Source organism: Salvelinus sp. IW2-2015, linkage group LG21 (assembly GCF_002910315.2).
Source record: "Salvelinus sp. IW2-2015 linkage group LG21, ASM291031v2, whole genome shotgun sequence".
NCBI classification, from domain to species: domain Eukaryota; kingdom Metazoa; phylum Chordata; class Actinopteri; order Salmoniformes; family Salmonidae; genus Salvelinus; species Salvelinus sp. IW2-2015.
Window position 1 is genome coordinate 2,540,552 of NC_036861.1, and position 23,758 is coordinate 2,564,309.

The following is a 23,758-nucleotide window of genomic DNA, read 5'->3' on the forward strand; positions in this document are numbered from 1 at the left end:
CTCAACAAAGTACTTGAGTAAAGGGTCTGAATACTTTATGTCAATTTAAATTTCAGTTTTTTATTTGTAAAATATCAAAAAAACGTCTAAAAAACGCTGTTTTTTGCTTTGTCTTATGGGGTATTGTGTGTGATTAAGGGGGGGGGGCGATTTAAACCATTTAGAATAAGACTGTAGACGTACAAAATATGGGAAAAGTCAAGGAGTCCTGAATACTTTCTGAAGGGACTGTATGTATATAAACTGCTCAAAATAAAGGGAAAGCCCTTAAACAACACAAGTGACTCCAAGTCAATCCACTTCTGTGGAAATCAAACTGTCCCACTTAGGAAAAGCAACAACTGATTGACAGATAAATTCTCACATGCTGTTGTGGGCAAATGGAATAGACAACAGGTGGAAATGTATAGGCATTAGCAAGACACCCCCAATAAAGGAGTGGTTCTGGCCAGGTGTGACCGACCAGACCACTTCTCAGTTCCTAATGCTTCCTGGCTGATGTTTTTGGTCATCTTTTGAATGCTTCTGCATGCTACACTAGAGTGAAGCAACCGCAGCACCGCCAGCATTCAAAAGTGACCAAACATGCACCAGAAGCATAGGAACTGAAGAAGTGGTTCTGTGGTACACCTGGGGAACCACTCCCTTTATTGGGGGGGTGTCTTTGCTAATTGCCTATAATTTCCACCTTTTTGTTATTCCATTTGCACACAAGCAAAGCATGTGAAATTTAATTGTTCCAATCCGGTGTTGCTTCCTAAGTGGACAGTTTGATTTCACAGAAGTGTGATTGACTTGGAGTTACATTGTGTTGTTTAAGTGTTCCCTTWATTTTTTTGAGCAGTGTATTTTGGGTGGAACGAACAGTTGACTGAAGAGGGGATGGCCTGGGATTCGTGCGGTTGGGTCCGTTTCTGCTGTAACATGGACTCTTGACAACGTGATGAAACTTTGTTGCTCTTTGCTGAAACGAGTCTTCGGCTGCCTAGGCAACACCCCCCTCCAGGCAGCAGCAGCGCACAGAAATACATTGAATATAAAGGGCTTGGAACCTCTGACAATTTGAATGGTAAACTAGCAATGGCTGCCTGTTATTGTGATGCAATAATTTCCATGGTAATGTAGAATGTTCATACAAATTCTGTTAACTGATGTGGCTCATGCAATGGAATACATTTTTTGTAATGTCAAATCAAATCAAATTTTATTTGTCACATACACATGGTTAGCAGATGTTAATGCGAGTGTAGCGAAATGCTTGTGCTTCTAGTTCCGACAATGCAGTAATAACCAACAAGTAATCTAACCTCAATGTCAGTTGAGTTTAATCAATTGACAGCACATGTTGATGGGTCAAAGGTCAAATAGGGGAGGGGCTGCTTATATTTGTCCTGTTTCACTGCAAGTAAAAGTCGGTAACCTGTACAAGTGACAGGTGTGAAATGTGTTTTTTGTATATCCCAACTCCCCCCGGAGAGCGGGGTCATGGCCAGGGATCAGCCATTACTGGGGAAAGGTGGATACCTAGTCAGTTGTACAACTGAATGCATTCAACTGAAATGTGTCTTCCGCGGGTGGGGGCTGCCATAATTGAAATACACGTCTTTGGCGCCCGGGGAACATTGGGTTAACTGCCTTGTTCAGGGGCAGAATGACATATTTCTACCTTGTCAGCTCGGGGATTCGATCCAGCAACCTTTTGGTTACTGGCCCAACGCTCTAACCATTAGGTTACCTGCCACCCCAGAGACCATAGAGCAATTAGCGTTAAGTGCCTTGCTCAAGGGCAGATTGACATTTGTTTTTACCTTGTCGGCTGGGGGATTCAAACGGGCAACCTTTGGCCTACTGGCCCGATGCTCTTACAGCTCTAGGCTATCTGTCGCCTGCTTTGATCCTATAGGTACACTCGCAATGACCMCCAGTCCACCCATTATGCCATCATTGACTTGAATGGGGAAGCCTGTTCTATTCATTCTATTTCTATCGCAGCACATGCAGTCAGAAGAAGAGAAAAGGTGTCTTAAAAATTGATACTATAAAAAAAATAATTGAAATGCTATTTGAACAGTTATTACGGTGACAGGCAGTCATTTGGTAGGCTAATTAGAGTAATCCAAAAATCCATGTCCGTCAGTCCTATTTCAAGCCTAACACACAAATCACAGTTTTGCACGTGCACACACACACACACAAAGTTAGAGCCCATACAGATCCATCCACAATGCCAGTCATTCACACATAGAAAGAATAACTGTAGGTTAAGTTAAGCGCAGTAAGTGAAGCAGCATTCATTTCTTTCTGTCCCTAGTCCCARCCTGTCTTCCTGTGGGTCTCTCCTCGCCTCCTGCTCTGTAGTCTGTATCCTCTCTATGGCTGGGCCCCCATGGGTCTTGCCAAATGACACACACAAGACAGACACAGGATCGCTCACACGCACGCGGCCGGCATATTTTAATAATAGTGCCATGCTGGCCATTTGTCCCTGAACATCGCTGACACAGAAACATGACTGGAGCAGCAGCTGAGAGATGAGTCACTATGAAACTGTGGAGAGAGAGCAGCAGGACACAGCCGCTATTCATTACACACTTACCAAATCAGGTGGTCGGACATACAGATACTCACTCACACCTCTGCCACGGTGCTGTCATATAAATCTGTAATAACCCAATCCACTGCCACTTATCATTAGTTCTGTCAAACTATTCGACCTCTCCATCACTTTRATGACATGGACCGAGCAGTCTGAAACACCTCCCACACAGTCACACACACACAGTGCAATGGTGTCACACACAGCCCTCACTCACTCTGCTTACTGAGATGATGTAAGGTCTTACTAACACAAATGGTCACTCTCACATGACGGTCTCCATRTCACGCCTGCCTGCACAGGAGAACACACCGCCACTCACTCAATCATTATTAACAGGCAAAAAAATCAAGACATTGACCATCATATGTCTAAAGTATTTGCTCAAGGCTATTGACCAGTGCAACAGTACACAGAAGAATCTATGCTCCCGTCTCTTCAATGTCTATAGCAGGGCTGTTCAATGTCGGTCCTGGAGGGGCAAAACACTTCCGGTTTTCTTCCTCTCCTTCTAATCAGGGACTAATTCAGACCAGGGACACCAGGTGAGTGCAGTTAACTACCAGGTAGGAACAAAACCCAGAAGGACCGGAATATTAACAGCCCTGGTCTATAGGAATGTGAATGAGAGAATAAAACAGTGCCTTTGAGAGGAGGGCCTTGGATGGACAACCTGGATTCTATATAAATCTTTGCATTTGACTATTATTTGTATTGTTTGTCCTATAGCTCACCAATATACACAGAGTACAAAACATTAGGAACATCTGCTCTTTCCATGACAGACTGACCAGGTGAATCCAGGTTACAGCTATGATCCCTTATTGATGTCACTTGTTAAATCCTCTTCAATCAGTGTAGAAAAAGTGGAGGAGACCAGTTAAAGAAGGATTTTTAAGCCTTGAGACAATTGAGACATGGATTGTGTACGTGTGCCATTCAGAGGGTGAATGGGCAAGACAAAAGATTTAAGTACCTTTGAACGGGGTAGTAGCTGCCAGGTGCACCGGTTTGAATGTGTCAAGAACTGCAGCGCTGCTGGGTTTATCACGCTCAATAGTTTCCCGTGTGGCTCAAGAAAAGTACAACACCCAAACGACATCCAGTCAACTTGACACAACTGTGGGAAGCGTTGGCGTCAACATGGACGGGGGGGGGGGGGCCCCCCCACAGGGCTGTTAAAATAGTGCCACTCACTATTAGGAGGGTGTTCCTATTGTTTTGTAGTTCACATTTCGAAAGGGGATCAACGTACTGTACTATAGCACACAAAATCGACACTTGATCGGTACTAAACGTTTGCGACCTCCACCAGATCGTCTCTAGATCCCAAGTGGCGCACGGTCTAAGGCYCTGTATCTCAGTGCAAGAGGCGTCACTACAGACCCTGGTTCGATTCCAGGCTGTATCACAACCGGCCTTGATTGGGAGTCCCATAAGGCGGCGCACAATTGGCCCAGCGTTGTCCGGCTTTGGGTTTGGCCGGGGTAGGRGGTCATTGTAAATAAGAATTTGTTCTTAACTGACTTGCATAGTGAAACAAAGGTTAAATAAAAAAWTTATTAAATTCTGGAAACTGATCTTGGTTTCAAATACCTTTCAAATGTATATTTTTTGTACATAATTGTACAGATTAATTTAAATCAGTCTTTCCTACGATATTTAGAATGGTGATCAGCAGTCAGAGAGCTGATCGATACTGCTCTGAACTGGTTCCTCTCTCCCCCATAGGGATCCCCTTGCCTTGACCGGTGCCTCAGCTCATTACCACGTTGTTTATAGATCTGATCTATGGATCTGCCACTGACCAAGGGAAGTAGACAACCATACCTCTTCCTGTGTATTAATTGGTCCCCCCTGACCCAGAGGGGATGGTAGGACATCTCCACGTTATATGCTTTTTTCTCCTCGCTTGAATAGTTTGCGATCGTCCCGCCTAAAGGGGAAGCAAATCACTGAGCATTGGYGGGAGGGAACGCCATCMCTGCATGTGAAGATGTGAATTCCGCTTTGTTCTGAAAACATTTGCATTCCAAATTTGAACAGTTAAGACTGTCAAGATCACACTAGCTCAGTCACCCAACACCTCGTCCCTTTCACGCTCTGTTCCCTCTCCCCAGCCAGAGATCTCGACACAGCCCGGGTGATAAAAGAGAATCTAAAACCCAAATCAGGAGCAGTGTTTAAGAACTGATAAATAATGTAGAGGGCGTTCTACTGGACAGCAGAGGCTCAGATCTYCAGCCAGTGCAGTGCTAGCAGAAAAAGCAGCTCAGAGAGAAAAGTTACGGGGGATACAGATGGGGAGTTGGAGGGTGAGAGAGCAGAAGAGACTATACAGGCATGCAGAGAAGTCATAGCAGCTCTGCTCAGCCAGTCTTCTCTGCCACAGGGCTGTTAAAAAGGTAATGGCATTCTGACAAAGCTGCTGCTTTTAAAAACAGGAGCTTTCATCTCAACCAGTGGATAGGAGAGGGGAGAAAATCCACTATGACATGCGGCACAAAATCAACCATTCTAACCAACTGTTTCGTGAGAAAGAGAGAGGGAGAAAAGGGGGAAGAAGAATGCATGCTACGAAAGAGGGTGAAAGAGTGAGAAAGTGCCATGAGGATAAAGAAAGGAACACAGACAGGAAGAGTAGGAATAAGGCAGACGGGGACAGAAAGAGACAGAATAGAGCAGAGGCATCTCAACACAGAGGAGACAGTCATGAAACTGAATGCGGTGCTCGTTCTCAGTTGAATCCACATCCACAGTATAACAGAACTGGTAACGCCTGTAAGTCAAGAGAAGACTTGTGAGCAACCCACAAGTGAGCAATTGTAATCTGTGCACTGACTAATCGGTCATGTTTTACCCTTCAAAGCCAAGAGTTCTTTAGCAATGCCTGTCAGTTGTTATGCAAGCTGTCACATATTGACGGCAATACAACATGTAGGCTACCTCATTATCGATCTCATAGGAGTCGTGCACAAATCGAGCTAGCTACAGCAGCACCCACCTACTACGCACATTGCTGTGGGAGTGTGGGTAGTTGCATTGCTCCCTTCTCTGCCATTAGCGGTGGTTGGTTTGTGTACAGCAGTGAAGAAGAAACCCTGGGAGGTATAAAATATTAACGAGGGCCCATTAGGAAGCGGAGAGTGGGTTAGCTAGGTGAGGATGAGCTCTAGAGGAGAGGAGACGAGTAGAGCAATGCACCCATTGAACCCATTCAGAGGCAGAAGCCCAACACCGGGTTAGTGTGGAGGCGAGATATTGAGGAGGACTTGAGATGTTTCAACCTTGAAGATGATTAGAAGAGATGCGATGAAAGTCTCAATCCCAGCTCACCACAGATCGTCGTTGTTGTGTGTCACGTGTGAGCATGTGTATATTTGTCTGTACGTATGCGTCACWAGAGGTTGGTGGTACCTTAATTGGGGAGAACTGGCTCGTGGCAATGGCTGGAGCGGAAAGGTATTAAACACATCAAAACACACGGTTTGATGCCATTCCATTCGCGCCGTTCAAGCCACTATTATGAGCCATCCTCCCCTCAGCAGCCTCCACTGGTATGRGTGTGTATCTCTGTGCAAAGTATAGAAGAGGAAAGGAATAGGTAGGACATGTACAGGTATAGAAACTGACAATGGTTTTGGCCCGACCTACCCAGCGTCTATTTTGGGACTGTGTATCAGTCAGTCACGTGGGCTGGCGGGGTGATGGATCATGATGAGATTAGCCCGTATGCAGCGCCGCCGTGTCAGGAGTCTGGTGTCACTTTCACTCAGACTCTTTATRAATAATGAGCCACTGGCAGCATGCTACGCTAGCGCTAGGTCACGCTATGCTAGGCTACGCTGCTCGAGGATATGCCATGATAGCCAAMGGGACCAAATAGYCCTAAAGTACACCAGTACAGCAATTGTAGTATTGTAGTTTAACATATGTTGGGCTAAATTAGCAATGTAACGCTAAGRTATGCTAATGTAATACCCAAGAAAGGGTTTAACACACAGCCATGAATGTATAGCTATATAGATAGATACACTGGTGGAACATACGTGGCTAAATCTGTTACAGTGCACTAGCTACATCCCACGGGAACAAGAGACGAAAATAGGTAACGTGAATAATTTATAGTACAGGGGGACATATGTGGGCTAATGTGCCATAGCTGGGCATGCTATGGACTCCTAGCCAGGAAATAGAGTATAGTCCCTAACACTGTGTGTGTGTGTGTGTGTGTGTGTGTGTGTGTGTGTGTGTGTGTGTGTGTGTGTGTGTTGTGGTGTGTGTGTGTGTGGTGTGTAGTTGGAAGTTTTACATACACCTTAGCCAAATACATTTAAACTCAGTTAAGTGGTGACTAAGACAGGGCATTTTTACTAGGATTTTAATGTCAGGAATTTTTCACAAATACTGGCATTTAATCCTAGTAAAAAACCTGTTTTAGGTCAGTTAGGATCACCACTTTTTTTTAAGAATGTGAAATGTCAGAATAATAGTAAGAGAGAATGATTTATTTCAGCTTTTATTTATTTCATCAACTTCCCAGTGGGTCAGAAGTTTACATACACTCAATTAGTATTTGGTAATATTGCTTCAAATTGTTTAACTTGGGTCAAGCGTTTTATGTAGCCTTCTACAAGCTTCCCACAATAATTTGGGTGAATTTTGGCCCATTCCTCCTGACAGAGCTGGTGTAACAGTCAGGTTTGTAGGATCCTTGCTCCCACACACTTTTTCAGTTCTGCCCACTAATGTTCTAAGGGATTGACGTCAGGGCTTTGTGATGGGCACTCCAATACCTTGACTTAGTTTGTCCCTTAAGCAATTTTGCCACAACTTTGGAAGTATGCTTGGGGTCATTGTCCATTTGGAAGACCCATTTGCGACCAAGCTTTAACTTCCTGACTGATTTCTTGAGATGTTGCTTCAATATTTCCACATAACATCCTGACTAATGATACAGCAATTGATGTCTATTTTGTGAAAGTGCACCAGTCCTTCCTTGCAGCAAAGCACCCCACAACATGATGCTGCCAGCCCCGTGCTTCACAGTTGGGATGGTGTTCTTCAGCTTGCAAGCCTCCCCTTTTTCCTCCAAACATAACAATGGTCATTATGGCCAAACAGTTCTATTTTTGTTTCATCAGACCAGATGACATTCTCCAAAAAGTACGATCTTGTCCCCATGTGCAGTTGCAAACTGTAGTCTGGCTTTTTATGGCGGTTTTGGAGCAGTGGCTTCTTACTTGCTGAGCGGCCTTTCAGGTTATGTCGATATAGGACTCGTTTTCTGTGGATATAGATACTTTTGTACCTGTTTTCCTCCAGCATCTTCACAGGTCCTTTGCTGTTGTTCTGGGATTGATTTGCACTTTTCGCACCAAAGTACGTTCATCTCTAGGAGACAGAACGTGTCTCCTTCCTGAGCGGTATGACTGCAGCGTGGTCCCAAAGTGTTTATACTTGAGTACCATCGTTTATCAGATGAAAGTTATACTTCAGGCGTTTGGAAATTGCTCCCAAGGACTTGTGGAGGTCTACAATTTTTTGGCTGATTTCTTTTGATTTTCCCATGATGTCAAGCAAGAGGCACTGAGTTGAAGGTATGACTTGAAATACATCCACTCCAATTGACTCAAATTATGTCAATTAGCCTATCAGAAGCTTCTAAAGCCATGACATCATTTTCTGGAATTTTCAAGCTGTTTAAAGGCAGTCAACTTAGTGTATGTAAACTTCTGACCACTGGAATTGTGATAATGAATTACAAGTTAAATAATCTGTCTGTAAACAATTGTTGGAAAAATTACTTGTGTCATGCACAAAGTAGATTAACCATGGAGAAAGTCCCTCCAAACATGGGCAGAATTGTCAAGAGTTGAACAGGGCTTGGATTTAACTGATTAAGTACCAACGAGGTGGCCATTCAAATTTTCAGAACCTTGCCAAGGTAGAGAGTTTTATATATTTTGTATTTTATGATACCTCATTTTCTCTCCCAATTTTCGTGTATCCAATCGCTAGTAATTACTATCTTATCTCATCGCTACAACTCCCGTACGGGCACGGGAGAGACGAAGGTCGAAAGCCATGCGTCCTCCGAAGCACAACCCAACCAAGCCGCACTGCTTCTTAACACAGTGCGCCTCCAACCCGGAAGCCAGCCGCACCAATGTGTCGGAGGAACACCGTGTCCTGGCCCCCTTGGTTAGCGCTGCACTGCGCCGGGCCCGCCACAGGAGTCGCTGGAGCGCGATGAGACAAGGATAGTTCCCTACCGGCCAAACCCTCCCTAACCCGGACGACGCTATGCCAATTGTGCGTCGCCCCAACGGACCTCCCGGTCGCGGCCGGCTGCGACAGAGCCTGGCGCGAACCCAGAGACTCTGGTGGCGCAGCTAGCACTGCGATGCAGTGCCCTAGACCACTGCGCCACCCGGGAGGCCCCTTCTCCCCAATTTCATGGTATCCAATTACAGTCCCATCGCTGCAACTCCCGTACGGACTCGGGAGAGGCGAACATTGAGAGCCGTGCGTCCTCCGAAACACAACCCAGCCAAGTCACACTGCTTTTGACACAAAAGGCTGTGCTGTTAGCCCACCAGGCGAACCAATGTGTCGGAGGAAACACCGTACAACACCTGGCGACCGTGTCAGCGAGCACTGCGCCCGGCCCACCACAGGAGTCACTAGTGCGTGATGGGCCYGCTGCGATAGAGACTGGACTTGAACCAGGATCTCTAGTGGCACAGCAAGCACTGTGATGCAGTGCCTCAGACCACTACGCCACTCGGGAGGCCAGGAAGACAGAGTTGATTTCATGCYACAGGGTGGTACTCATATTGTGGTTCAGGTCATCATTAAAAGTTGAAAGTTAAGAAAATTAGTTACAACGACTCCATGTAAATGACACATCTAAATACACAAGATACAGTATTCTYAAATATAAGAAGGTAATTTTAGGTCCAGTTTCATTTTCATGAGTGGTTTTCACATGAACCCAGAGTCAGTCAGAGTGTGACAGGTAAGAGTGTAAGTTCAGCTCAGTGCTAGTATTATTAGTTACAGCATCATAGAGAGGTCTGTGGTCCAGAAGTGGTCTCTGGTCTGTGGCCTAGCAGTAGGCCTATGTCCTGAGGCTGAAAGAGACTGAATGCTTTCACACTCCTACACTCCTCCTCTCTCCTACCAGCTGGTACTGACCTCTGGCTCACTCAGCCCACACTCAGCTGGTGTGTTTCACTCTCTCCCTCTCTTCACGCTTGCCTTCTCCTTTCTACTTACTGTCCTTCCCACGCTCAAATCTCCTTTCCATTCAATACTTCCTTCTCTCTCCTTCCTTCCTTACGTCCTTCCACCTCACCCACCTCCTCTCCATCCGCCTCTCACCTCCCCCGCGCTACCTTCCTCTCCACCAGCACTCTTCTACCCCCTACCTACCTCCCACCGCCCTCTCCCTCTTACCTCACCTTCCTTCCGCCCTCTCCTCCCCCTTACCTACCAACCTTCCGCCTCTCCCTCCCACCCCTTACTAACCTACATTCCGCCTCTCCTCCCCCCTTACCCACAACACACACCATACCTACCTTCCGCCTCTCCTCCCCCTACCTACCTCCTTCCGCCTCCCTCCTTACCTACCCTACCTTCCGCCTCTCCTCCCCCTTACCCTACTACCTTCCGCCTCTCCCTACCTTACACCTTCCGCGCTCCTCCTCCCCTTTACCGACCTACCTTCCGCCTTCTCCTCCCCTTATTCCCGTACTAACCTTCCCCCTCCTCCCCTACCTACCTACCTCCGCCTCCTCCCCCCTACCTCCCCCCCTTATCCTCCTCCACTATTCCGCCTTCTCCTCCCCCCTAACTACCTACCTTCCCTCTCCTCCCCCCCTCCTACTACCACTTCCGCCTCTCCTCCCCCCTACCTCCTCCTTCCGCCTCTCCTCCCCCTTACCTACCTCCTCCGCCTCTCCTCCCCCCTACTACCTACCTTCCGCCTCTCTCCCCCTTACCTACCTCCTTCCGCCTCTCCTCCCCCCTTACCTACCTCCTTCCGCCTCTCCTCCCCCTTACCTACCTCCTTCCGCCTCTCCTCCCCCTTACCTACCTCTTCCGCCCTCTCCCCCCCCCTTACCTACTTCCTTCCGCCTCTCCTCCCCCCTTACCTACCTTCCTTCCGCCTCTCTCCCCACCTTACCGTCCTTCCTCTCCTCCCCCCTTACCTTCCTTCCCCTCTCCTCCCCCTTACCTTCCTTCCGCCCTCTCCTCCCCCCTTACCTTCCTTTCCCCTCTCCTCCCCCTTACCTTCCTTCACCTCTCCTCCCCCTTACCTTCCTTCCACCCTCCTCCCCCTTACCTTCCTTCCACCTCTCCTCCCCCTTACCTTCCTTCCACCTCTCCTCCCCCCTTCCCTTCCTTCCACCTCTCCTCCCCCCCTTACCTTCCTTCCACCTCTCCCCCCCTTACCTTCCTTCCACCTCTCCTCCCCCCTTACCTTCCTTCCACCTCTCCTCCCCCCTTACCTTCCGTCCACCTCTCCCCCCCTTACCTTCCTTCCACCTCTCCTCCCCCCTTCCTACCTTCCTTCCACCTCTCCTCCCCCCTTACCTTCCTTCCACCTCTCCTCCCCCCTTACCTTCCTTCCACCTCTCCTCCCCCCTTACCTTCCTTCCACAGACAGATACAGACTGGTATGTGTGGGTGGTTGGTCACTGAGGTAGAGTAAGAGGGAGAACATGGGAACCATGTGAACTCACCCTGGGTTGCCAGTTCTCATACTGCTTCTGCAGGTTGGCCCCAATGGTCTCCAGGGCTTTCTGTGGACTCATGGACAGAGGGTCTGGAGGAGAGGAAACAGACACTCATTATCAAAAGGACAACATTAGACTTGGGTACAACCAGCACAGCAACAAAGTWGTGAAATGCACAAAAATGACCACATTACTCATAATACTTGCACTGATATTTATCTAGAAGCATTGCTGTTATTTCATAGTTTTGATGTCTTCACTATTATTCTACAATGTAGAAAATAGTAAAAATAAAAACCCTTGAATGAGTATGTCTGTCCAAACTTTTGATCGTTACTGTACATCAATCTACACACAATACCCAATAACACACACTGTATACAGATGTTACTTCAGATCTGCAATACTTTTACCTTCCCATCTTGTAAAAGCAATGCTTTTAAATGAGTAGGTGTCCAAACTTTTGACTGGTACTGTAAATGCTACAATTGTGCGCTGCAGTATTCCACACATTATTTGGATTAAGAGTCCTCCAGCCCAGTTGATATGCCACAACACAGAGATCAGATAAATCCCAATATTGCCATCACAATGAAGCAGAGATTCAGTTGAGACAGTTAACCCAATAGAGAACCAGTATCACAATCCCTCGCCATTTGTTTAGTAGGGCTGTTTCTCTTATCAAATTAAACTACATAACACGGAGAAATCTCCCCAGCGCTTCGGATTGAAATATTGACAAGAAGAAATCAAATTMTATAAAGCATAGCGCATATTATAGATTCTGAGATATCAAATTCTGCCCACAATGCAGAGAATTACATGATTGATTTGGAAATTACCGGATGTATTGACAATATGCATATGCACTGACAATGTTTTGGGGACAAAGTACATTTATTGATAGYTGATATATTTTCAGTAGCCAGCAAGTTAAGGAAATGTATATTGTGCAGTATAACGCAACTGCAGTTAGTAAATGTAAGATGACCCTAAAGTGGTATGATGCATTCATTTCTCTTCAGATAGGGACCTATAAAATGAAGGAAGGAGGGAGGGGGTGGGGTGAGGAGGGTGGGTCAGAGAAGAAGAATGATAGCTAATGATTGTGCATTTAAGGTTATTCTAGACAGTTCTTTAAATAAACCATGATCTGATGATTGACAGTTTGCATTGTGCTCAGTCAAAGTCTACAATGAAACAGGAGCAGACTGTCAGAAGTCTTTGCTTTTTTGAATGTGTTAAGTGCTTCCTTTCATAAACTCTACCATCAAACAGTCTTGAGTTTCATGGTTGTGGTTTCTTTTTGTCAAACCATCTGTGGGGGTGTATCGTTTAATTATTACTGTCATTTTGTCTGTCTGGTTTCTTCTCAGTTGTCTAATATAGTGTTATGAGATTACTTACAAAACGTGGATGTAGGGCTGGGCAATATGGTCATATCATCTCACAATATTTTTCTCATTTTTCAACGGTATGAAGATATTTCATGTTTTGGAATAACAAAAGCTCTAAATATGCTTCAGGAGGAGTGCATGATCCTAGTGTGGCAACAATTACACTCTAAGAGGTTTTAAAATGGAGCTCTCTTTTCTGATTATTTTATACTCTTCAAACTTCAACCCAATGTTTTAGTTGTTGCATTTTTCATACATTTCTGAATTTCCTTCACTACTTTGTTATAATTCACAAAGTAAAACATWCGTTTTTACTTTGTATGGTTCTGTTTTGTGAAAAGGTCACTTTTCCTTTATCAGAATAATAATTATTTTCTATAAACAGGTTTCCATCAAACCTTTTTATGCGAGTAAAGTACACGTCGGATAAAACAAATTCACGACAGGCTTGATGGAAACAGCAAATGTCGGTAAACTTTCCAAATGTCGACAAAAAAAAAGGTGGGATCTTTGTGTGTAAAATTAATTATGCGAGAAATGGTGGTGGAAATGCTTTTATGTGCAAATATTGATATAATAACCATCATTTCGAAGTAAACTTGGAGTCACACAATGACGTGTGGTCCTCCCACTAGGCTACAGATGAAATAGGTATTGATGAACTTCACAGGGTGGTGAAAGTSKAAGGTGATGAGCTTGACGCTCCTTTTCAATAAATATTGAGGGTATTATGGTGACATGTTTATCGATTCTGCAGTTAAACAAATAAAAATAATCTTGCTCTTTTGTCCATAATAATCTTGTAATGTAGGTTGACACTAGGCTATACCGGCACTGTATCTGCGAGCTGTTGGTTAGAGCGCATGTGCCAATACCAGAGTGGGGAAATTCACTACATAACTCAGAAATTTGTGACAAAACCAGCAGTAGAGTTGAAAATGCATTGTATTTTTTATTCAGTACATTGGAATTTAACCACAAAATATATTTTAATGTGCACTACGTCATCACGCGCAGCCTTTTACCAACAAGTAAATTTGATGGAAACCCATCTCTGGTTTGAAAATGAGAATATTCTAAAATATGCAATAAACTACATGCGCATGAAAATCTGTCGCCAATTGGATGGAAACCTAGTTTAAGACCATATATTTTCAAATGGATTCAATGAATGTACTTTTGCCACAAGGGGCATTGTGCCAACTGGCTTATGTGCCTTTTTTTGTTGAGRAAAACTTTTTGTGTAAGGCATTACACAGCGCATTGACCCCTTCCCAGCGTCGTCGTGATATGTCGAGTTTCCTTGTAGGCCTATTTGGTGGGAAACTGAAGCCAGCTGTATGGCCCATTGCCTGTGTGAGTCTCTCTGGGGCACAACTTTCACTTGGGACAAGGGGTCATGTCCCCCCCACATTCTGAAATTGCATTTTTGTCATTGCAATGTGATACAAAAAGCGGCAAAGGTGTGCTTTAGGACATAAGGTCGCCTTCGAGCGGATGGGTAGGCTATTTGAAGTGTTCCGCTAGCTGGATTTAGGACCACGCAGATGCCACAGAGCAGGCTGACAGGCTGTGTGAAGGCAAAGCTTCTGGAAGGCTGGCTGGACCAGCACAGGAGAGTTGAGGATAGTTCAGTGTGTATGTGTTGCGCTCTTCCACAAAGTTGTAAAAGCAAGCAGAGCAAAAACTGTCTACTCTTTAGTTGACTGATGTAGTTGGCAAGGTAACTGCTGTTTAACTTAATGGGAAAAAAACTAAACTGAGCTAGTATTGTAACATTAGGTAATGTTTCATCCCCTCTTGACTGAGGTAAATTAATAAGCTATGCTAGCTAGTAGCTACCACAGTCAGCTCTAGTCTCTAGTCAGATAGTAATAATAGCCACCTCATATTGCTATCTAACAGCTATTTGTATGGACATTTTAAGTCTTTGTTTTGCCCCTTTCAGAATTAAATTAACGTTGCTAACTTTCGCCAGTTGGTGTACATTAGAGAGAACTGGGAAAAAGTTAGCTAACATTAGCTAATATTTTTGCCTCAATCACACTAGACCTGAATCAAACGATGAAACCATCAACAAAACGATTTAAGATTCCTATTCTGACGCTTTTTCAGTGCCTTGTGAGTTTTATTAGACAGTATGGCAATGTAACTTTATTGATCAGTTTCCCTAGCTAATTCCCTACTTTTCACACTGACACAGTTATAAAACAGCGCTAACGTTACAGACGTCACTGTCATTGTGCACAGTAGAGGTCTGCCCGGGACCTATTTCTTGATCCCCCTCCCACCCGCACCCTGCTGGCTTTCTGTCCGACTCCCACCCGCTACCAGAAGAACTGGTCCCAAACCCAACCTAGTCCCGCAATGTTATTTTAGCCGTATGTGACGCAGATCACTTGCCAGCCATGGTCCACGCAATTGTATGCCCTATATCAAATGCACAACAATTACGTAGGAAATAGGTTACATTTCCAGAGATTCTCACATGGCACTTATAGTGTGTTACTGGGCTGTATCAGCCAATATGATAGATGTAGTTGAAGTGAGCACAGTTGGACAGACTTGCACTTTCTCTTCAGCTATTTTTATAGCCTACCTTTTAGTAGTGGGAAGATTTACAGACAGAAATATGGATGATCAATATTCTAAGCAATGTAGTAAACTATAGCCTAATCATAGGCTTATTCAGGAAGTACATTTCTTCGGAAAGAACTGCCCCGTGCTTCTCATCCCATGCATTGGCTATAGCCTACTATTGAATTGAGACCACACGGGCACCTAATCTCACAGGTATGGCTACTGAACTGGAAGCAGCAAGAATGAAGACCGCGACACCTGCTACGTTTTGCGTAGGCCTATAGGATATAGCCTACCGTTTAGTACGATTTGCAGGCAGAGACAAAAACAGGTCATCAACACTTACTGAAAACGAAAAGGCGCAACGCTTGCTCAGCATAGTATGATGATTAAATGTGTTGATTGCACTTCGACTCACGTTGGTTGAGAGCCCTCCACTTCTTTCCATTGTCAATATGTATTTAGGTACTGTAGTAAACTACAGTGTCTAATGATATTTCATTTCATATTCAATTTAACCGCCAAGTGATTCTCCGCGCATGTATGCAGCCTACTATATATCAATGAGACCACACAAACGAGGCGCAGTTGAACTCTCACGCCCAACTAGGAGAGGTAGGCGACTGAAGTTGAAGCGTGTGTGAGTAACGCGAAAAYTATATGTGCTGTTAATACAATAGGTAGGCTAACGCAAACAAAGCAGAAAGGGGAACGTCGACATGTCTTAGCAGGATCAGATGGTGACAGGSGTCGCAAAATGGTCAGACAGCCAATTTTGCAGTATATTAACAATATCAGTGAATGATACAAAGTTCCATCTTGAATTGAAGGGTTGACCTACAGTAGTTACAGMACAGCAGTTTAAGCTTAAAGCAACAGTCCGGGAATAATGGTAATTTCAATTATTGAACCATTATATTATCTAAGAATAGAATCAACGTATAAATGTAGACCAATGTCATTCTTTGTCATCCCTCATTTTTAGGAGGATCAGATGGTGACAGGGATCTCAGCATGCAGCCAGGGAAGACCAGTCTGACGCAGGCGAGGTGAATTTCTACAGATACAACCCTTTATTCTCTCTATGCAGCAAACACTGGACAAGCAAGATGCTATTCTAAGGCAGTCTGACAACCCTCCAAAGTAGATTTCCAAGCTGTATCAAGGGTTGATGGAGGCATTTTCCGATGACACAACACATGGCCTGGTGGAAGCTATTGATGATATGAACATGACTGGGCATTCATCATTATCTCAGACATAAATGACTGCAGTTTAAGACCATCCATAGAACGTACTATATGCCAGTGACACACAATTACATGCACTCAGAAATGTAATTCCACTGCGGGAGATGTAAAACACAAAAGGGGACATATTTTCATATGTATTCAGATCCCTTGAATTGTTCAACATTGTTACGTTACAGTCTTATTCTAATGGATTAAATAGTGTTTTCCCCCTAACCAATCTATACACAATACTCCATAATGACAAAGCAAAAACAGGTTTGTCGACATTTTGTAAATGTATATATACAAAAAATAATTAAATATGACATTTACATAGGTATTCAGACCATTTACTCAGTCCTTTGTTGAAGCACCCTTTGGCAGCGAGTACAGCCTTGAATCTTCTTGGGTATGACGCTACAAGCTCGGCACACCTGTATTTGGAGAGTTTTTCCCATTCTTCTCTGCAGATCCGCTCAAGCTCTGTCAGGTTGGATGGGGAACGTTGCTGCACAGCTATTTTCAGGTCTCTCCAGAGATGTTCGAGCTCTGGCTGGGCCACTCAGTGTCCCAAAGCCACTCCTGCGTTGTCTTGGCAGTGTGCTTAGGGTCATTGTCCTGTTGGAAGGTGTACCTTCAACCCCAGTCTGAGGTACTGAGTACTCTGGAGGTTTTCGTCAAGAATCGCTCCGTTCATCTTTCCCTCGATCCTGACTAGTCTCCCAGTCCCTTCCACTGAAAAACATCCCAACAGCATGATACTGCCACCACCATGCTTCACCGTAGGGATGGTGCCAGGATTCCTCCAGACGTGATGCTTGGCATTCAGGCCAGAGAATATTGTTTCTCAAGGTCAGAGTCTTTAGGTGTCTTTTGTCAAACTCCAAGCGGGCTGTCATGTGCCTTTTACTGAAGAGTGGCTTCCATCTGGCCACCCTACCATGAAGGCCTGATTGGTGGAGTGCTGCAGAGAGGGTTGTCCTTCTGGAAGGTTCTCCCATCTCCACAGAGGAACTTTGGAGCTCTGTCAGAGTGACCACCGGGTTCTTGGTCACCTCCCTGACAAAGGCCCTTCTCCCCCATTTGCTCAMTTGGCCAGGCGGCCAGCTCTAGGAAGACTCATGGTGATTCTAAACTTCTTAGATTTAAGATGGAAGCCATTGTTTTCTTGCGGACCTTCAATGCTCCAGAAATGTTTTGGTACCCTTCCCCAGATCTGTGCCACGACACAATCCRGTCTCGGAGCTCTACGGACAACTCCTTCGACCTCATGGCTTGGTTTTTGCTTTGGCAATATATAGACAGGTGTGRGCCTTTCCAAATCATGCCCAATCAATTTACCACAGGTGGACTCCAATCAAGTTGTAGAAACATCAAGGCTGATCAATGGAAACAGGATGCACCTGAGCTCAATTTGAAGTCTAATAGCAAAAGGGTCTGAAAACGTATGTAAATAAGGTTAATTTTTTTTATATATAAATTAGCAAACATTTCTAAAAACCTGTTTTCGCATCGTCATTATGGGGTATTGTGTGTAGATTGATGAGGAAAACATCAACATCTTATTTAATACCTTTTAGAATAAGGCTGTGATGTAACAAAATGTGGAAAAAGTCAAGGGGTCTGAATACTTTCTGAATGCACTGTATGGTCTTGTGAAGGCTGGCCGAATTCTGGCAAAGAGTATGTTKTTTTATCTCAGCATGTCGACAGATTATCCCTTCTCCCCGTTTTGTTTGCTTGGAAATGTTGATACTTGAGAAACTGCGTAACCAAGCATTTATAGGGGCTAAGAAATGCATTGTCATTAATTGGAAGGTTGGTTATCCTCCCACAATGTCAAGTTATGCATAACTAGATTTGATTTATTACCAGATTAAGGGTACACTGAACAACTTTTACAAGGTCTCGATGCCATATATGGAATACTGTACGACTAAAGGTGTCTATTGAAAACATACCCARGTCAGGGGATGCACCAATCCCTGGATGCCGTTCTGTGAGTTGTTACTCTGGCCTTGGAGTAACACACCCGAAACCAATCCTGAATGTTTCACTAAGATCCTAAAAWTGAGTGGGGTGTGTTGTTTTTTGMTTTTTTTRRCCCAAACCATTCCCTTGGGAATAAAAAATAAATAAAAAGGTATAATTGAACGGGGAGGAAATTGTTGGGAGAGAGTTGAGAAATTTGATATGGTGGATTTCTTAATAAAAACAATCAAAAGTCTTTGTATTTTATTCACGAGTTGCTCATTTGTTAGGCTATTGGTTAAAGGTGCAACACAATATTTATTACCGAATCACCTTTGATTTAGTTCAGTCTCATATTTAATAATGATCTCTTACCTAGCCTGATGACTGAGGGCATTTTTGCTGACTTTTTGTTCTAAATAGACGGCACATTGGATTGTGTAAAAATGCAGGAAATGAGCTTTAGGTGCCCCCAGACAGGTTGCGCCCCCCCACTTCTAAAATCAAAGTAGAGCCTCTTGAGTCTTTTATTAAAGTGAAACAATGTGTCTGTTTGCTGCTTTTCATTAAATCATGCATAGCTGTTCTTTATATGGCCTAAAACCAATGTGTTCAAATGGGCAGAATATTATACTATAGCATACTGAATTTTCATGTGTCATGAAAATAGAAACTGGTAAAAGACCGACATTTGGACGCTTCAATTAAAAATGACTGTCACAGGACTATATTAATGTAAACATTGTGATTTTAGATACAAAGTAACAGCCTATGATTAGGCTCAGAGGAAGGCCCAAACAATTGCCAAGGACTCCAACCACACTAGTCATTTAAAAAATATATATATTAGTCATAGAGGGTTCTCTGCTAACACACTATATCTATATACACACACACTAAAGATCTACCCGAGGTTCAACTTTAAGGCAAGGGCATCATTTAAAACTATTTTGATACTCACCTCATATCTTTATAATATGAATGAGATAGTAGTCCATTTTGTTTTTAAATCAGTAGTGGTCCATCTCTACCACTGTTCCCATTTTCAATTAAAAGAAATATGCTTGAGAGATTCACAAAACTATAACATTCGAATGTTGTAAAGTGCTACCCTGGCTGGCGAGGGAAAATCATAATAATAAGCACAAACTAAAGAATGCTATTTAAGTATTTTATTAACTTAAGATTCTCACCAAGACAGGCAGACAGTCCAAACAGACAAACAGTACAGTAGGCTATACATTGCACATGAAGAATATAGGCTACTTTAAGAGATTTAAGAGAATGAATGCAAATGTATGCTGTTAATGAACAATAACTAGGGCCAATCTATCAACTACCAGATCTGAATAAATGGGTTGGATGGATGGTTTTGATTGTCCAGCAATCTAAATTGCAAATTGTCCATATGCTAATAATACAAATATTCTGCTTAAAAAGATCTTGCACTGCTACCCTCAGCATTCATTATTCTTGGAGGTCAGAACAAGCAARAGGGACGTCACCAGAGATTCATAACCAGGGGCTCAGCCCTGAAAACCAGGGACTGACGGGGTACCGGCAAATCATTGTATTTGTGGGTCTGAGAAAAATGGAGAGTGGATGAATGGATGAAGAGTGGATGAATACACAGATAGTAAGCCTGCAATATGAGGAGAAAATTCTAGTCCACCAACTTTCCAGGGGCACTCACTTATCCAAGGTTCTGGTGATGTCCCTGACAAGCAATGGAAACCAAATTTATCCTTTTCGTGCTTCCCAAAAATATCCTGCCGCATTAAGGCTACATCTACAGACGGAAACGACACACCGCAAATAAGTCCTTCTGGGAGTGCATCGAATACAATGTTTTCGAATGCTGAGGTCGCATAATGCTCACTGACGGGGTTATCTCCAAGTTATACTGGATACGCGGTTCTTTCAGCGCCCGGAACATCAACTAGAGGAGCTCAGGACATACTATCAAGGCAACATGGGTTGGGGAGAAGGTTGGACACATTAGAAGAAAGCCAATGTTTCCCATAGGTATGTCTTAATAATGGCTTTATTATTATGAATTATTTGTGTGTGTTTTGAGTATGGAACAGGTTATGCAAGTGTGTGTGTGTGTTTGTGTGTTCTTACCGATCCAGCACTCCAGTCTGGCGCAGGGTGACGTCTTGACCACGTCAGGAGGGTCCACCCCCACGTTGAGACACAACACCAGGGCCACACTCACTGTCTTCATCTGGAGAGAGAGACAGAGAAGTCAATACACACTTTGTTTATATGAGATATAATCCCAATACATGCTCTCATATACAGTGTGAAGAGAGACCCTGTTTATTTACATTATTTGGGTGAAGGACATTAATATTTCACAGCTCATAGAGAGGCTCGGACTCGAGTCCTCACACACACTATGCGGCTCCGAGGCAGGCATCTGACAAGGTCAGCCTCTAGATTTTCCTTCAAATTAATATCAGATGTTTATCTTTTCCTTTCAATACGTATCTTGGGGGGGGTGGGGGGGGGCAATGTAGCCTACGTTTTTTGTTCTCCCACTTTGGTACTGAAATCAGAACCACCCGCTAATTAACCTTCATCCGGTAGCTTACTATTATTCCGGTAAAACATTTTCAACGGCGCATAGATAAAAAATAACCTAGCAAATGACATATTATGTTGTTAGTTGAGTGACAACCTATCACACAAGCCATTTAAAGCAATTCAATGCTGAAGATGCCGTGCAGATGTGCAAGATCAGGAACAGGCCGCCTACCTGGAGAAGCTGGGCACAGTGCTCAGTTTGACTAGGCTACTGATATTTAGCCTGGGGTTGTTCGGCGTGCAAAATGACTCACAGCTACAAGCTGAGTTCCACACTGAAGGAGAGGACGCATCAGTGGTGGGTTTGGCCTTCTATTTCTACACACACAAGCTCCCGCAGGCGCCTGACACGCCAAAACGTCAGCCCCGTTTGTCCTTCAAATATCAAGAAATAGTGCTCCTGCGTTTATTTGTATTTTTCATTACTTGAGGTGTCCTGGGTTGAGATCGTTTTTTTGGACAGCCATACACACTACTTTGACCTTGCCCTCTGGCATGGATGGATCCATTGGCAGGTGTGTCTAGTTGGCATAGCCTGACGTGACTTTGCAATTCTGAACCACAGTGCTGCTGACCTGATCTGGAGAGTGAAGCGCCATGTTGTCCATCAACAGGACTGAGGCTGGATCCAACACTATGCCAAGCACTAGACTATAGAGAACACACCAAAAGGGTTCTGCTTGGAGAGGAAAGAACTTAACAAACTTCTCTTTGAAGTCTGTAGACTGTCACGACTCTAATACAAGTCACTATTCAGTGCTTTCTGTAATAAAAATAGATATTTTTAAACGTATAAAAATGTTTTTAAAACAGTCACGACTCCGTATATAAACCTTGCCTGGATATCGCTAAATGATACAGCAGAAAGAAAGATCACATTTACTGGTGATTGATTTGTCTCCCAAGGACTTTCCAAGAAAGGTCTATTGAAGTGTATTTAATTGAATGTCTGCCTGGATAACTGAAGTTAATGGAACTCTGTAGCTGACAGACAGAAAGGCCGAAGCTCATTGCAGACAGAAGGGTATTGAATTAAATATGTGCCTGATCTATGGTGGTTAGCAGAGTTCTGTAGCTACTGCTCCTAACAGGCAGTTTACTGTAGTGTAGACTGGTCTGATAGAGAAGAAGCCCAGGGGGACAGGAAACAGGGTCAGGTAAACATGTGCACCTGAACACAGATTGATCCGTTGGGGCACACATGGACATAGACAGAGAACGAGAGAGGCTAGAACAGAGAGGGCAGTCTGAAACGCTGCACTGATTTTTACTTGAGGAGCTACTACCCCTGTGTTACTAGCTTTGTGCATCTTTTCTCAACACCTGAGTAATAGTCAATGAGCAAGCTCACGTCAGTGACCACGTTTACATGCGCATAGTATTCTGAATAATAGCCCAATCCCGATTAAGGTATTATTTCAGGATAAGCTGTTTACATGCAGCTTTGACATTCCACTCACGAGTATCCCTGTATCCACYAATAAAAATAATATTCCTATTCAGTTTTTTCAGACAGGGGATGCAGGATAATTATTATTATACATTTTTTAAAGTTAAGCCTCATTTAGAATTTTTTTCTGCTTATAATTTCTGACATTAGGTAGTTTATTTGTTAGTCAACTTGTCTATAATTACATATATGCAGCTTCTCTTTGTCATTACTTGACGCTCTAGAATATTAAATAAAGCCTTGCTCACCAGAATGATGTCAGAAAATTATAGAAGGAATGCTTAAATCTAGTTGACATATGTAAAGTTCTTTAATTTCTGCTTCTCTCACGGAGCGAAGACGTTTAGGGACCAGGGAGATTCACCTTTCATGCAGAATTCCCCAATGACAACACCCAGTAAGATTTATTTATTATATAGGTCAACAACAAAAAAAGGCAGGTTTAAGGATCTGAATGAAAGGTGAAAAGACGGATTTTCTGGACATTTTGGTCATTCAGCAGGCGCTCTTATCCAGATCGACTGACAGTCAGTGCATTCAACTAAGGTAGATAAACAACATATCAGTCATAGTAAGAAAACATATATTTCTGTAACAGTTACTGAGAATGTTGTTGAAGTGGTCTGTTGGTTTGACTCCTTTGAACATCGCTGCCAATTTAAAAGCTTTTMAAAAATGAACATAAGTGCATGGGACAGATGGGAGCAACAATACATATTATGTTGCAATCAGTTGGTGCCTCTTTCCTTTCCTATATTAAATAGATTTAAAATGTATTAGTGTGACAGAATGCTTAATACATTGAAAACGTATGTGCAGTTGAAATTTGGGTATAGAATGAATTACAATTTTTATTTTTTTATTCAACAAATGTAAATTTTCTACTTTCACTCAGAACCAAAAATGTACCTGATTTCAACATCAGGAAAATACGTCCTTTCATCCTCCGGAAAGTTCTATGACCAAATTTCTCAATGAAGCATTAGATCAAAATAATCATCTTTCACTGAAGATACTCGACCAAGATTTGTTTTCTCAGTCGGGGACACACACACACAAAGCAGAGACGGGAGTAGAGGTCACGATACAGGAGACAACAAAAGACGCAGGTAGGTCTCAGATGAAACTCATAAAAGCGCAGCAGGAGCTTGCGGAGTGTGCAAAGCTGAGAGGGGGAAAGAACCTCATGGCATTTCCCA

General features: G+C 43.7%; 1 protein-coding gene across 1 annotated transcript in view; it reads right to left on the bottom strand.

Moving 5' to 3' along the window:
• LOC111982470 (regulatory-associated protein of mTOR) overlaps nt 1-23,758 on the bottom strand; it is a 147,938-nt gene that overhangs the window by 105,345 nt on the left and 18,835 nt on the right. The window contains exons 3-4 of the mRNA XM_024014038.2: nt 20,645-20,747; nt 11,347-11,429 (exon numbers count right to left, since the gene is read on the bottom strand). Coding sequence (XP_023869806.2) covers nt 11,347-11,429; nt 20,645-20,747 — 186 coding nt within the window. The remainder of the gene's footprint in view (nt 1-11,346; nt 11,430-20,644; nt 20,748-23,758) is intronic.